Source organism: Drosophila guanche, unplaced genomic scaffold (assembly GCF_900245975.1).
Source record: "Drosophila guanche unplaced genomic scaffold, DGUA_6, whole genome shotgun sequence".
Lineage (NCBI taxonomy): Eukaryota > Metazoa > Arthropoda > Insecta > Diptera > Drosophilidae > Drosophila > Drosophila guanche.
In genome coordinates this window covers 5,459,992-5,475,752 of record NW_022995749.1, presented here as the reverse complement: position 1 = coordinate 5,475,752, position 15,761 = coordinate 5,459,992, and the positions used below count along the sequence as shown (strand labels likewise).

At 43.4% G+C, this 15,761-nt stretch overlaps 3 protein-coding genes across 5 annotated transcripts in view; 1 reads left to right on the top strand and 2 right to left on the bottom strand.

The window, feature by feature from the left end:
- Nucleotides 1-12,752, bottom strand: part of LOC117585116 (protein tincar) — a 77,258-nt gene extending 64,506 nt beyond the window's left edge. Inside the window, exons 1-2 of one of the 3 annotated variants that reach the window (XM_034274439.1) lie at nucleotides 12,355-12,752; nucleotides 11,028-11,167 (exon numbers count right to left, since the gene is read on the bottom strand). The gene's annotated coding sequence lies outside the window, so the exon portion shown is untranslated. The remainder of the gene's footprint in view (nucleotides 1-11,027; nucleotides 11,168-12,354) is intronic. The other 2 variants (XM_034274438.1, XM_034274436.1) reach the window with 2 other exon arrangements.
- Nucleotides 12,753-13,233: 481 nt separating this feature from the next.
- Nucleotides 13,234-14,899, top strand: LOC117585124 (chitobiosyldiphosphodolichol beta-mannosyltransferase). The gene is made up of 3 exons (XM_034274447.1): nucleotides 13,234-13,945; nucleotides 14,001-14,570; nucleotides 14,629-14,899. Exons 1-3 carry the CDS (start codon nucleotides 13,392-13,394, stop codon nucleotides 14,846-14,848), a joined length of 1,344 nt encoding a protein of 447 aa, XP_034130338.1. The 5' UTR covers nucleotides 13,234-13,391; the 3' UTR covers nucleotides 14,849-14,899.
- LOC117585140 (E3 ubiquitin-protein ligase AIRP1) lies at nucleotides 14,844-15,652 on the bottom strand. Its single transcript, XM_034274468.1, has 2 exons — nucleotides 15,290-15,652; nucleotides 14,844-15,231 (listed from the first exon to the last, which is right to left on the bottom strand). Exons 1-2 carry the CDS (start codon nucleotides 15,475-15,477, stop codon nucleotides 14,922-14,924), a joined length of 498 nt encoding a protein of 165 aa, XP_034130359.1. The 5' UTR covers nucleotides 15,478-15,652; the 3' UTR covers nucleotides 14,844-14,921.
- Between the last annotated feature and the right edge of the window lie 109 nt (nucleotides 15,653-15,761).

Genomic DNA, 15,761 nt, shown 5'->3' with positions numbered 1-15,761 from the left:
ATTTCCTCTACCTAAACCCAATTTCTTTATGCCAAATTCTCTACGTCTATTTCTAAGTGTATCTCTCCAATTGTTTATCATTCTGTCAGTGTAAGATCCAAACAGTAATTAGGTTTCAATTAGCACTTGCTTTGGGTCTGCCTCCCTCTCCCTCTCTCTCTCTCTCTGTCATTTACCAGCGCAGTTCGCCCTTAAGTAGGCTACATATATATCATGGCGGAGACCCATCTCGTATGCATATCAACCGCTCTGCCGTGTGTCTCTCGTTGTGGCAATAAAATGAAATCCCCGCACATAAATTATACTCCATTTAATAAAGCAGCCAAGAGATAAAGAAGTTGCCATGAGCCAGCTGAAGCAGTAGCCAGGCAGCGGCAATTCGTTGGCATTTATAATGCTCAACTGTCAACAGGAAGCAGCGGATCCTCCCATCCTATATGATTCCTCATGACGATGGAGATGACGATGACGCTGATGATGATTATGATGATGGTGGGGTGGTGGCAATTGGTTTCGCTTATGAGCAAAAAAAGCAGGAGCATAAAAGTCACGCAACTCGCATTTGCAGCAAAGGATCAGTGGCCGCACGGTCTTGAGGATGTTTTTCTTTTCAGGTCTGCCAATAATTCCAAAGCCGAAATTTCATATTTTCCCTTCTTTGGCTTACGCACATGTGACGTGACTGGTTTATGCCGTGCTTATCCTACGAAACAGGAAAACTCCAACCTGTCAATGGCCCAATCTTCACTTCCATTTGCCTTTTATATTTCTCTCGAATGGTTTTTTTTGTTTAAGCTTTAAGCGAGTAATTTGCATAAAATGCGCGCGACAGGACAGAGAAGGCAGAAAACCTTCTCACGCTGAAGGCTAACAAGGATTAAGTAAGAAAAGTACAGACACAGACGGGGCATACAGATGCAGACAGCAAGACAGAAAAAGAAAGACACAGCGACAGAAAACAGAGACAGAGATGGAGTGGAAAGAAATGACTTCACAGGATGCTGCCACATGGCTAGGGGAAAAAAAAACTTACGACACTGCTGCACAAAATGAAAATGAATTCGGGCCACAAGATATGCCAAGAGATCCCGGAATAAAGTCCTCCCGGCAACACGAAACTTCAATGCTCTTACCTAGAAAAAAAAAAAAAGAGAAGAGAAGAGAAAGAAAGAGAAAATGAATAATTAAACCAAATTGAACTGCCAGGAAGATGGAGTACGAGTACAAGTACGAGTATCTGTGTGAGGTAGAGGCGAATGGAATACAAAAATAATAAGAAAACTTCGATGGGAAAAAACATCTTAATTAAAGCTCCTCCTCTTACACTACAAGTGTGAGAGCAAATTGAGGGTGAATAACATTAAATATAAGGTATATATTTTATTGCTTACTATATAATATAATAATAAGTTAAGTTTTGCAAGTGCAAGTGAAACTTTTTATTTGTGGTATTTTTTCCAGTATTTTTGAGCCAAATTGTGGTATATTTTTAAGTATTTTCCCCAAATCTTTGAGTTTTTATAAAACAAATATCAAAGCAAAACCTGCTTTGCCTCAGTGCCGAGCATAATCCAACTCCCATTCTTTATTGCTTGAACTTTATTTTTTTCTGCTAGTGTATTTTTGTGGCAACAACAGGCACCGCAAGAGTTGCTAGTGCCGCCGCTGCACCAGCCGCAGAAATTTAATAAGTTTTAATACAAAAGTTCGTGATGCTTCATTATGGGAATGCAAGCAGGCTACTGCACCAGCAGCAGCAGCACAGCTTCATTCCACTTCCACAAACCCTTTTCCCTCTCTCTCTCTGTCTCTCTGTGTCCCCTAGCAGCCTCATCCGCATCCGCATCCTTCGCCATTCTCCAACTCTTTGCTGTTAGTGTGTATTCCATTTACCCACATTATATACTTAATGTAACTGTACAAACACATACAGTGCGATTCGGTACTGTAAGACTGGGAGGTGGGGCAAGTAGGCTGGAGTTTCGGCTAGTCAAATTATTTATTTGAGGCATTTTATTGCCAAAATTTATTTTGGGAGATCTCAAAGCTAAATGTAAAACATATTTATTTTTACAGGAAACTACAGCAAATTTCAGATAAAATGTCACTGAACTACTAAAAGTAGTGGCATTTTCATGGTTTATTTTGCAAATTAAAAATGTCTGATACTTTTTTGAGATAACAAAAATCTTTGAACTTCTGGAAGAATATATTTAATTGTAGGCACATTGAAAACCCTTTAAGCAGTTTCTAAAATCTAGGATTAGGAAATTGAATTTATAATTATTTGTTCCTTCATTTACCTCCCTGAAGCCACTCTTTCTGTTGCGAAACGCACTGTATCTGATGTGTGTTGTGTGTCATGTGCTGTTTCAGCTACTCAGCCGTTGAGTGTGAATGTTTTCAAGTCCCTGCTACTACCACTGCCGCTGCTGGTAATGTTCCACTGCGCCGCCTGCAAGTCACCCAAGTGCAGTGCCCTACCTCTACCCCTCTCTGCCGACAACTTTTAGTTGGTGGAGACTGTTGAGGGGGGGTTAAGCGTCGTCGTCGCATTTCATGCAAATGAAGTTAACTTGCATATGCAAATGAGTTTTGTTTCTCTGCCTGGCATGCCCCTACACTCCGTGGAATGCCACATTCGCGTGGGGGTGGCGACTAAAACTGCGTTCCCCTTAAAAATTTCCCGTCAGCCGTCAACTGATTTATGGCTAATGAATTTTTTTTTTTTAATTTTTTGTCACAATTAACGTGGCAAATTTTAAGCCGCCGATGTGGCAGGCAAAATCCCGTTAAATCTGCAACAACACACACACGACAGACCTCATTCCCTACCAATAATAATAATCCTTTGAAACACTCATACGCCCCCCGCCCCATACTGCATAATAAAACTCCTTTCCAATACACAATTTTACACAAACCCCATGAATATTCTTTCCAGCACTCATTCCAAACACACACATACACACAACACACACACGCACAGAGACAAATCAACGCTCTTTGTGTGTGAGACAAATGCGATTAGCATTTTATACCATTTAAACACTGAAGCACACAGCACACACCCCGCCACACCACCACGAGAGGGGGCTTTGGAAGGCCGGCAGACAACAGACAAAGCAACGGAACACAAAGCATAAAAACATTGTGACAAAAAGCTGGCAGAGCCGCCTGCTCCACCTGCTCCACAGCCTTGTGGTACGTCTGTGTGTGTGTGCATCTCCCTTCATGCAGACCAAACACAATTACATATAGCCATAGACTCTCTCCAACGAAAGGGGAACACACACACGGAATTAGAAGGGGGTTGGTTTTTATTTTGCATGTGCTATGGGGAGTCGAATGGGGGATACTGTGTGTTGTAGAGGGAGAGAAAGATCAAAGTAAAACTTTGATAGGAGCCAAAACTATTTATTGGCAAAATGGAATATTTGAGTGGAAAGAACCTTTGGATTTGCATCTAAATCTAAAAATAATCTTTTAAAACTGTTTTTAACCAGCCACTTAAGGCTTTTAAAGACATTTCAGTCAAGTTTTGATGGCAGTTTCATTGCCGTTTCATAATCAACTTCCTTCCCTCCCGAAAAAACTTCTTTAGACAATATCAAAAAATTCCACCCACCAAAAGATTTATTATTCATAAAAATCCTCAAGAGTTTTCAATTGTTTCCACCGACTTCGAACCATAACAAATTAACTTGCATTTTCCCATAATTTCATTCAGAATTTCCAGCAACTTTATTGCAAATTTATGGCACACCCAACAACAATTTAATTGCAGCAAACTTGTACCTTTTTTATGGCATTTTCTCTACCATATTCACAATCAATTGCAATATTTAATGCATTTACATTTCGTTGCCTCACAATTAATTCAAATCATAATAAATTCATAAAAATTGCATTTCGAATTAATAGGCGTTTCATGCAACGATCAACACAATGTAATCAAAACCGCAAACATAACTAATTCATGGCCATTTCAATAGCTGACACAATATACCCTTTTAGCACCAGGCCGTGCCGACAGCCGAGTAGAAGGCAAAAATCAAATAGGGAACAAAAAAAAACACGAGAAGCAAATGTGCAACAAAGCGAACAATTGTAATTTAACTGCAGTCAGAGTCTAGTTGGCAGCAGCAACAATAACCATGTGGCATGCAGCGCCGGCAACCAGAATTGTGCGAGCCCTCAAGTGTTGTATGTAAGCGGCTTTTGTTGGCCAATTGTTTGCTTGCTGCTGCTGCCAGTTCTCTTTCGCTCTCTCTGAATTGGTAGGCAAATGAAATATCCTCCGCCGCACTCCAGCACCGCCAGACACACATAATCCACTTTAGCCATAGAATGGAAGGATGGATCCCTGTTTTTCAAATCAAAATGCGAACGCAAAAAGGAACCAAAAACAACAAGAAAATCCGGAAGTTACACATACGCCCCGTTGTGTGTGTGTCTCTCTCTGTGTGTGTGTGTGTGTGTGTGTGTGTATGCTTTTGCCTCATATAACTGTCGGGCGTTTTTCCTCTGTTATTTTTTGTTCATTCTGCAACGATTTGGTTGACAAATGTCACACAGAGGCATTACTCTGCACACTCCGCATGCCCCGAAACGAATGTAAAACAGCATAAAACACTCGTTGTCACTATTTCCAGAGCTCCCAGCATCTCCCTCCATCAGCATGTTGCTGCTGTGCCTCCATTATAATGTTCGTGAAAAACTTGACACTTAATTGTCTGTCCATGTCCATGCGCGTCATGTGTTACCCGCCCGTTGTTCTCCGGTTGCTGCCACTGCCGTCGAGTGCCGCCGCTGCTGCCACCATCTATGGCATTTCGTCTGGCGCCTGTTTCTGTTGTCAATTGTTGCACATTTCTATGACAATTGGATTGGGGCACGACAGAGAGAGAGAGAGAGAGAGAGAGAGAGAGAACGAGAGAAAAATGCTGCTAAAGTTGGGCCAATGCCCGTTGTTTCATGATGCGTGGAGTGAAATGAGCCGCCTCTTGGCTAAATGCTAGTTGAGCAGTCAGTCATCATCATCATCATCCTCTTATTTGCCACTCTTTCGCTTCATTGGGGATTCTCTTTATGGATTCTCTGTAGCACTTCATGGAATGCTTACAGCAACAAAAAAAAAAATGTGGTCTGTCCGGCCACCGTATTCAGAAAGATTAAGGAATGAACACTGCCAGCAAGCAGCATAGGCTGAAGAAATTCTTTAAAATTTGCAGCAAAAATGTTTAACTATTTGGGAACATTGTTTTGATTAAAGCTTACGTTAGAAAACATTAAAAATTAGTTGTGAATTGCCTTAAAATCGATTAAGAAGCGGGTTTAGTCCATGTTTGAATCGGTTATTAGTTGGATTTTTTATGATTTTTGATGATACTGGCATATTGGCCTTTAAGCAAATGTGCTTTAGATCTCTACCTTTATGGAACGGCTATAGGCAAGATTTCGAAACCATTTAGAATGCATTTTAATCCCTGAATTTCAATCCGATTCCATGAGTAAATCCGCTCCAAAATGCATTCCATTAGGCGGAAAAGTCAGTGCACCCGTCTTTCAGCTGCACTTCTGGCACCTGTCCCCCGTTTAGCACCTGCATTTTGTGTCTCCCACCCACCGTAGTCCATTATTAGGTAGGGCAAAGCGCTTCCTGCATTTTCCACAGATGGACCACAGCTGCTGCCACAATGCCACGGGGCATTTGTTTCGGTTAGCGGTTCTGGGTGCTGATTCTGCTTCCAGGTTTGCTTTAGTTTCGGTTTAGTTTTGCTCGTTGCAGGACGCCTCCAGGGGGGGGGGGGGGGGGGGGGGGGGGGGGGGGGGGGGGAGGTATGCCTGGCGGCTGCTACTTTTGGTTGGGCGGGGTTAGTGGGCGCTTGGGTGAGCCGCGACTTTTGCTTTTGCCTGAGGGCATGTGCAGGGGGTTTGCACTTTGCTGGTTCGCTAATGAAAATGAAGTCGTAAAAGGGTTTGCCACGTGGCTGGTCCTTGCTGTATTCCGCATTATCTATCTCTTGCTCCCTCTATACATATCTCTGTGTCTATCTCTATCCCTTTCGCAGTGTTTACTTTGTTTCTTGAAATCCTTTAAGCGCCATTTAGTTTCAACGAGCGCTTAACTTAATGAACACAATGGCCGGAAACTGTTTTCAAAAGAGAGAGAGAGAGAGAGAGAGAGAATGTTGCACACAAAATCTAATGGAGTAAATGGTTTTGGGTTGCCGTTCTTCTCTTTTTTTCTATAGATATGTACCCAATGTCCCACCCCATTGGAGCACATAATCACGTTTTAATAGTCTTCTCCCACCTCGCAAATATGCGAAGAAAAGGGACATGGGGACACAGATCAGGAGCAACAACAAATAGGAGCAACAAAAGGGAAGGGAAGTAAAGTAAAGAGAAGTAACAACTAAAAATCCCATTAATGAAATGATGATGACATTGCCAAAAACTTTTGTTCATGTATACCCATTAAATACATAAAACAAAAAGTTGCCCAAAAGTCGAGAGAGACAGAAGACCCAAAACAAAGAGGAAGCACAAGATGAAGAAGTCAACGAAGATGTGTGGGTGGATGTAAGAAGGAGCAGAAAAAATCATAGAACGAGAGAAAGAAAGTGAGAGAGACAGAGCCAGAGCAAGTCTCAGCTGTGGGAAAAACGATGAGAGGCAGAAATAAAACATAAAACAAAATGCCCAAAAAATTAACGACAAATTGCGCATCATTAAAGGTAAAGAGGGGGAGCAGGTGGGGGAGGCTGGTAGCACCCCTGAGAAACAAGAGAGGGACATGGGCAGGGGCAGTGAGTCGGGTGAAAGAGCCTGCCGAAAGCCAATAATGAAGGCACCAACGGCACGTAAAGAGCAAAATGAAGCGGAAAGACAGGCAATGAAAAGAGCTTTAAAGGCAAGAAGATGGCTCTACCGCGAAGGGAGGGGTAGTGACGAAAAGGGAACAAGAGCAGGGGGTTCAGGGGTTGAGTTTGAGGCGGCCTGTTATCGTGGCCTGTGTATATGTTCGGGGCACATGCCTGTGGCAAACACCTGGGTGCAGTCATTTGTTTGATTACAAGCCACGAGAACGACGACAATGAACCGAAATTTGAAGATGGCAAAGCCACAGCGAGAGAGAGAGACAGGAACAGACAGATGGGAGCTAACAAGCGAGAGCGAGAGAGGTACAGACAGCGGAAAGCTAACAGAAAAGAGAGCAGGTGGGAGTTGCAGCAAAAACCGAAACCGAACATGAATAGACCTGTCACAACCTCCCCCCGCAGATCTACCCACCCTCCCTACCAGCACACAAAACCCCCAAAAGAGAAATATTTGCAGCCATTCATTTTGTTAATTTAACACAACTTCATCTTATAATAATGGTTTTTGGCTGGCTCCCGAGTTTTAAGCCAGAGCCAGAGTTGTGCCACTCTGTAATTGCCAGGACTAGACAGGACGAACAGACACACATCACATCCTAACAATTCTTCCTCTGCTCTATTTTCTCCTCTGCTGCCACTATAATGACTCACTCGCCCTGTGGCTTTACTGTCTCGGGTTTCACTGCTCTTTTTTTTCTTCCTGCTTTTTTCCTGGAAGGTGACAAGGCGCCATCGTCAGAGAGAAGCGTGTCCCGTGTCCTGTCGAGCATGTAACATGTTGTCCGTGTTTGTGTTGTTTTTTTATTGTTGTTTGTGTGAAGGCAGGGCTCTAATTTTAATTGGTTTTCAAAAGACAGGCGAGCAAACAAAATAAATTATGTTTATTATGGCAACAACAACAATAGAAATCTAATTTTGGGCAGGATTTTGTTCATTTACATAACTTTAACTTTAAATTAAAAATAATAAAGTTAAAATAATAATGGAACTGCTTTTGATTTAATTTTTGTGTGGAATTAATTATTTATGGAGAGAGAAAAAGATACGGTCCTACTTTTCCTTTCTTTTTTCTTAATTTGTATTTTATCCACCTCTCACTTGTTCCATTAATGTAAATTTATTTATCTTTCAGTCTCTCGTACGGCCTCTCTGCTCTTCGCCGTTGGCAGACACGATCAATCTTGTTTCCGCTCAGAGCCGCTCTTAACTAACGGTAATATTTAGGGGGCACCCACCATACAGCCAACATGAATTATTGCATATTCCCCAAGAGTTATGAATGTTAAGTAAATACCAGCAATACTTTTCCCTGCGGTTTATGTCATCTTTAAGCAAAGGATTTTCATTTTAATACATTTTGCAGTGCCACAAGTTTGTTCTTTGGCCATTTTAATCAGCATTTTTTCACTTGGCCGCAAACAAATTTTTTTTTATTTGCCCTGTCCTGGAAACTGACCGCCGCACTGGGAGCTATTTACCCACCCCACCCCCTCTACCAGCACACTGGACGACGGGTACCACACTTTGTTATGTTCTGTTTGCCTTTGCCTTGCTCTTCGTTTCGTTTCACTCTCTCGGCTCTTTTGTTTGCATTTCTTGTGATTTGTGGTAACCTTTTGAGGGGGTACTATTATTAAGACAAGAGTTTTGCCAAACGGCAAATAAATCAGTTTTCATTTAAACTTTAAATAAATGTAACCTTTAATGCATATTTTTTATCCTGCATCTAGTATATTATAGTGTTTTAATTTTCAACAGGTTTACCGCTCTTTTCATAGATTTTCACATATGGAAAGGGTATCTAAACTTCACCAAACTGCTCTCCTCTTCTCCATTCTCTGCTTTTTTATATTTTTTGCAGCGGCCAAAGCTGTGGCTCAGTTTTTAATCAAAACATAATGTAAATGGAATGCAAAATACACAAGTAGGCGGTGGAGGAGCAGAGAGAGAGAGTGGCAGCCACTAACCCAACAATGCCCACTGCACTCCTACTCCAACTCCTACTACTCCCCTCTCTGACAAACCCAACGTTCAGCATCTGCTCTTGCTCACTCCCTCTCTCACTCTTTCTCTCACTCTCTGTCCTTCTTCCACCTCATCCTTTATTTGGTTTGTTCTAAAAAGTGTTTGCTTTTCTGTTGCTTTTTGTTGTCGTCCATTATTCAAAAGCATAATGTCACAATAAACGTAAAAGGTGCAAAATAGTGGCCAGAGGCAACAGGCAAAAGCGAGTACCACTAACAATAAGAGAACGAGAGAGACATGGAGAGCATGAGAAATGGCCACCACATCACAAGAGCAACAGTAATTGCAAGGTATATTCAGCAAAAGTTATGGGGAGTCACTGAAGGAGGACCGAAAACTATTCAAGCTTCAGTTCCCGACTTGGTTCTATGATCCAAAGAGTGCAAGATATAAAGTTGCAAACCAAAAAACCTAGACAATGCCTGTGTTACCTTCTATTTAACATACTTTGGAAAAAGAAAAAAGAAGAGAACAGTTTTGGTACAACAACAGCAACTCAACTTAAAACACTCTCCCAAAGTCGGGCTCTCGCATTCGGACTGCATCAATTTTAACCGAGAATACAAAAAACGGAGCGAGAAAGTACTCATCTCACCTCTGTCCACTCCCTCTGGCCATTCTGTGTCGTCGTTGTTGCGTGCCCGTCACTTAGTCAGTCGAGCGTCCGTCCACGTGCCAGGGATAAAAACGCAGACGCAAATGACCCCGCTGGCAGTGCTCATCTCTTCCAAGGCGCGAGGGGGGAGGAGCAGGACATGTGCGGCGATATATAACGGAATTTCAAGCGCATTTCATCTGTTCTCTCGCTTGGCAGGCGCCGAAGAATTGCTCAACAAAGGTGCATTTACATTAGGTGGTGGGGGGAGATTTGCCGTTCCACCGAGTTGGTTTCTTTCTTTTTCCCTTCTTTTTTTTGTCACGTGGTACACAAACGTAAGAGGAAACTTTCGTAAGAGTGCACTCTGGCAAATGCCTTACCCTCCATTAACTACATCTTGTTCTCAACTACGCAATAATCCAGCCCATTGACCTTTCTTCACATTACCCCGCGCTTCCACTCACTGCCATCGTTTACCTGATTTGCCTTTTGACAGCCAAGCGCTATTCCACATGTTTGTCACGTGTTTAGCTGCAGCCGGGCCGGGGGCAGGGGCAGCCACTGAACTCATTTACCCTCTCAACTATCACCAGAACGGCGGGCACTTCAGAAATTGGAGTGAAGGCAAACGGGCCAGAGTGAGAGAGAGAGAGAGGGGGACAGGGACAAAGGCAGACATCACTTCCGTTGGATATACAGTTGTAGTTCTCTCGCTTAGTTGCTTGTGTGATTTGCTCTCATCTTCTATCTATGTATTCTCTTTGTTATTTGATAAATGTCACCGGCACTTGAAGGCGATCATTGGCCCAGCCAGAGAGAGAGAGATCTGCACTACACTTAGAGAAACTTGTGAAAATTAGTTGAAGCGAGAGGGCATATATTTTTTAAGCAGCTTCTGATTATCCAGGAAATGTTATACAGTCCTAAGTAAACCCAAGCCCGGCTGCATGTTCCCTATTTACTATGGCCCAAAGAACTCGAAACATGTGAGAGGCAAACAAAAATAGCGAAAGGCGCCCGGAATCCGCCCGATGCACTTGCTGTCGAGTCATGCAAAGGAGGAATGGGATGGGATGGGATGGTATGGTATGGGATGTGTGTCTCCTCCATTCCGATGTGGCCCTACTTTAATTATAGCCCACCTATCTCGGGGCGTCTGCGAAGCGGAAGTTTGTTTAGGATATTTGGCATTGTGTGTGCCGGCATTTTACAAGCTCATGGATGCAGCTGCTGCCTGTCTGCGTATGGCTCTACCTTCTGTCATCTCCCTTTTACATACTGTACATGCACAGCTCTCTCTCTCTCTCTTTCTCTCTTTACCCATGACTCTATCTGTTCTGAATCCATGATGCGAATTATTCAAATATCTCGTTTCTCGCGCGCTCTCCTTTAGAGTTGGCCTGGCCTCACTCACTATCTGCACATGCGGGCGGGCTACACGGCTCTAGCATACAAATTAGATGCAGCGATAATCGACTATTCAGGTTGACTGCCTCCAGGTCCCTCAGACGACTTACCTGTCGCTCTCCTTCTGACTCTCCTCTCACTGTCTCAGTGGCCAGAAGAAGTTTTCAGTTTTCCATTACTGTTCTTAAGCACTTTCAAAGTGAATTTTTCAGTCCCAAATAATCCTTTCTTTGATATGCTTTTCCGTTAGCTGCAACAGAAGTAGAAATTGTAGCATTTGGTAAACTGAATTCAACATGAAATTAATGTTAATCCCGCTGCCATGAGTTGTCGCAGACGCACATATGCAAATGTATTTGTGTGTGTGTATCATGTTCTACCTGCTAGTATGCGTGTGCAAAGGTTTATGCGCTTGAAAATTAAATTAAAGATTCAGTGGAAGAGATATGCAGACTATATAATTTTGTTTTGAATTTTTATTCAAATTTGTAGATTCAATTTCAAAATACAATTAAATTTAGAAAGTTATACTTCTATTCAGTGATATTTGCATATGAGAAATGCTCGTAAGCTTATTTCAATTTAATATCAGAATTCGTTTTTCCATATATTTCCACCGCATAAACCCAATAATAAAAGTGCACTGGTTTCCGTGTCTAGACCGGCGGCAGTTGTCCCAACTTTTCTATGCCAAATGCTGCCACCATAAAAGAGAAAGAGTAAAAAACAGAAAGAGAACGGTAGAGGCAGAGCGCGGGCAAGGAGCGAAAGAACATAAAAAAACTTGTACAACGCCATAAAAAAAACCGCCGCACAGAAACAGAAATCAAAAATCAACAGTGGAAACTTGGAAGCCAACCCCAGGAGACAGATGACAGGATACAGGCGGCAGCAGCGGCAGTAGTAGTAGTGGGACCAAAAACCCACCCAGACAACTAGACCAACACCCACCCGAAAGCCACCCATACAACTAGACCAACCCATTTGGGGGTGGCATTTTGGCTATTTGCCTTTGCCGCGCCTGAGGTGGCAGCAGCGGGCCAGAAAGAAGAGAAGGACGAAAGCGTCGACTCGTCTGGTGCTGCTACAGGATCCCAGACATAACAGACGACGAGCCTAATGGGATAAACTACGTGTAGCATTACGCGGATATCCCCTTTACGTACGACACGCACACAGCCACACACACAGCCAGACAGCAGCTAAATGGGAAACAAAACTTGGCTTTCTATGAGTTTATGTATTCTAATTTGAATTCGTTGCCTCAAAATAACCCCACACAAAAAGAGAATAAAATACAAAACAGTATCCACGCACAAACACACACTCCCCCGCAAATAGAGCGCCAGCCTGCTCGCGCAAGAGGGTGGAACTTTGTTTTGCCGGCGAAAATGCCGCAAATAACGGCAGTTACACATGAATGTGCGTTTTACTTACCGGCAAAAACTTTACAGTTATCAGACACTTTGATACACTTTTACACGTTTTATTAAGTATTTGTAAAATATTTTTCTTATTTATTGTGGCTTTAATTGCTAGTAATAATTAATTTGTCCCATTATTTTGGGCAATCCAATAGCACAGACACATAGGCACACACACACACTCAAACGCGCGCTCGAACACTTCAATGTCCCGGTTGAAAAAAGCGTCGTCACACGCACAAATTTACCGTTGTCAATAGTTGTGATATATCATTTTTTATATATATATTTTTTTTTTAATAATTTGTTGGTGATATATTTTTGAATGAAGATTTTAATGATATTTATTTTTCTTAATTCAGTTAAAACTTCGACACTTCACTTTACCGTTATCGTCCGCCGCACGTTGTGAGTCGTTCAATTGTGAGTTTTGAGTTCCCCCCAAAACAAAAACACCAGCAAAACGCTTGAACACTAGGGCTGGGGAAAACATCGACTGCGTAATCGATACTATCGGAACTTCCATCATCGAGTGGAAACAATCTGCTTTTCCCAGCTCTGAAATTGTATCCTGTCAGGAAATTTTTCCCCAGCCTTGGTGTTCCCACTATCGATTGTGGCCCCTATCGATATTTTCCCAAGTCAGGGAAATTGTATGCTGACTCATTTTTGCGTTTCAAGTATTTTCCTCGCTTTTGATATTCTGATTAATATTACCAGCCAGTTAGGGTTCTAAACTCCCAGCTTATAATTTTAACAGATTACTCAATCAATTCTCTACAATTAACCTTATTATAATTACTATATTGTATTATTGTTATGTATTTGCTCATTGTTGGGTGCTCAAGCTGCACCCCGTTGCCTTAATACCCCCTGCGACAAAACACACAAAATTAAACCACTAACGCGTTTTCTGGAAAACCACTGGAGCGTTGAAAATCGATACGTATCGATACTAAACAGCTGATCAGGCAAAAGGATAAAAACCCCGTCAATAAAAACGCGCAATTGCCGAAAAATCCTTGCAAAATAACCAATTTCAGCCGCAGAATGGCGGCGGAACTGAAGCATAAGAAGCGCCACGCCTGCGTAATCGTACTAGGCGACATTGGGCGCAGTCCACGTATGCAATACCATGCCCAGAGCCTGCTGGAAGACAATTACAATGTGGACATCATTGGATATCTGGAGACGCGTCCCCTGGAGGCATTGAGCGCTTGCAAAATCCATGAGCTGTCGGCTGTGCCAGTGACGAATCTAACGCCACAACTGAAGCTACTCTTTAAAGCCTTCTGGCAGACACTCAGCCTGCTGATGGCCCTGATCTCCATACGACGTCCCAACTTTCTGCTCGTCCAGAATCCGCCCGGCATACCCACCCTCATCGTTTGCTACTTGTACTGCGCACTGACGCGCACCAAATTGGCCATCGACTGGCATAACTACACGTACACGGTGCTGGCCATGGGCACGGCGGGCGGCGAGCAGAGCCGGCTGATTCGCTTGGTCAAGCGACTGGAGCGTTACTTTGGCTCCAAGGCGCACACACACTTTTGTGTGACGCGTGCCATGCAGGAGGATCTGCAGCGCAACTGGAACATAGGGTGAGTGTCACAACAATCATTTTGGTAGCCAATAATTACTGGGTCTCTTCTGCAGTCCCGTCACCGTCTTGTACGATCGTGCACCCACGCAATTCCATCCGATTGATCTGCCCCAGAAGCACGAGCTGTTCATGAAGCTCTCCAAGGATTATCCGCAATTCATGCCGCAGTGTTATGCTGATCTGAAGCAGTCCGGTGTGCTGGAGGCGACAGCTTTAACACAGAAGCTGGCCAATGGCAGTGTCCTCTATAAGCCACAGCGACAGGCCATACTCGTCTCGAGCACCAGTTGGACGCCCGATGAGGACTTTGGGCTACTGCTGCAGGCGCTGCAGTCGTATGAGAAGACAGCGCTGGCCGAGCCTCAGCTCTATCCCGCCTTGTTGTGCGTCATCACTGGCAAGGGGCCGCAGAAGGAGCAGTATGAGGCGGAGATGGGCAAAATGCAGTGGCATAAGGTCAACATAGTCACGCCATGGCTGGAAAACGAAGACTATCCCAGCATACTGGCCAGTGCCGATTTGGGTGTGTGCCTGCACTGGAGCACCAGCGGTCTGGATCTGCCCATGAAGGTGGTGGACATGTTTGGCAGCGGCCTGCCCGTCTGTGCATACAATTTTAAATGGTAAATTGTCCATAAATCAAATCGAATCTACTCCTACTCTGACTCTTCTCTGTTCTAGCTTGGATGAACTGGTGAAGCATGGAGAGAACGGCTTCGTCTTTGGCGATCATCATGAACTGGCCGAACAGCTGCGCATTTGGTTTGAAAACTTTCCCAACAATCCCAGCATTCAGGAGACACAAACGCGCTTCGGACGCAGCCTGCAGCAGTTCCAGGAGCTGCGCTGGCGTGAAAGTTGGCGCCTAAACGCGGCACCCATACTCGAGGCATTTCTTTAAGGCATTGTCAGTAATTTATTTATAGAAAGTAAAAATCGTATGACAACCAGAGAGGATTAAGGCATTGATTGCTCTACATGCTCGCCCGACATATCGGGCAGTTCAGGGCGCCCGTTGCTTTGAGTTCGGATGCACACACCTTGTGCAGGGCATGATGACATTTTAGATGATGCATTTCATCTTTGGTAAGCAAATCGAAGCATATGATGCATTGATCGCCGGGCATGGTCAGGTTTACAGTTTTGTCGCACACCAAACAATTAGGGCGAAGATAACGAAACTCTTGGAAGCAGGCGTAATGCAAGGCATGTCCACACTGCATTCGATGCATATCGTCGCTTGGCATCTCTTCGGTGCAACAGGGACAACGGTCACCAGGCATGCTAAAATGTAAAAATTCATTTTTTTAGAGAACTCTTCATAAATGCTGTAAGTACTCACCTCTTGCGGTATTTCCGACTTTCAAATTTATTATTTGGTCTGCCGTCATTTTGGTTTGTTTTCTCTTCGTCTCTGCGGTGTGTCTGGTGAGGCGGTTGGTGCTGATAATTTGGCCTGCTTAAGTAGAGAGCGAGGCCTGCACTTACTACAACAGTTAAAACACCCAAAATAATATTTAAATAAACCATGTTGAGAGTTTATTCAATCCAAAAGAAATTCGCTGGCAGGAAAGTCCCCAAAAAACAAATAAAAAGTGTGCCCTGTCCTCAGTGTGCCCGTCACTGGCAAGCCTTTAAATGCCACACGCTAGTGCTGGCAGAAACATCGATACAATACATCGAAATTGTGCTAAAATTGATTTGGGGCTCTCATTATCGTGTGAGCTGTTCTTTTAATAATATTGATAATAATATGTCCTTATATCCCCAACACATAAAACATTGTGCTCTGTCGATTTAACTCTCATGATGTA

What these genes read in the sequence shown, in the direction of transcription:
- LOC117585124 (XM_034274447.1), top strand. Translation starts at nt 13,392, where the DNA reads ATGGCGGCGGAACTGAAGCATAAGAAGCGCCACGCCTGCGTAATCGTA. An exon ending in CAGCGCAACTGGAACATAGG is followed by an intron (nt 13,946 to 14,000) that starts GTGAGTGTCACA and finishes TCTCTTCTGCAG; the next exon opens with TCCCGTCACCGTCTTGTACG. An exon ending in TGTGCATACAATTTTAAATG is followed by an intron (nt 14,571 to 14,628) that starts GTAAATTGTCCA and finishes TCTCTGTTCTAG; the next exon opens with CTTGGATGAACTGGTGAAGC.
- LOC117585140 (XM_034274468.1), bottom strand. Translation starts at nt 15,477, where the DNA reads ATGGTTTATTTAAATATTATTTTGGGTGTTTTAACTGTTGTAGTAAGT. An exon ending in AGTCGGAAATACCGCAAGAG is followed by an intron (nt 15,232 to 15,289) that starts GTGAGTACTTAC and finishes TTTACATTTTAG; the next exon opens with CATGCCTGGTGACCGTTGTC.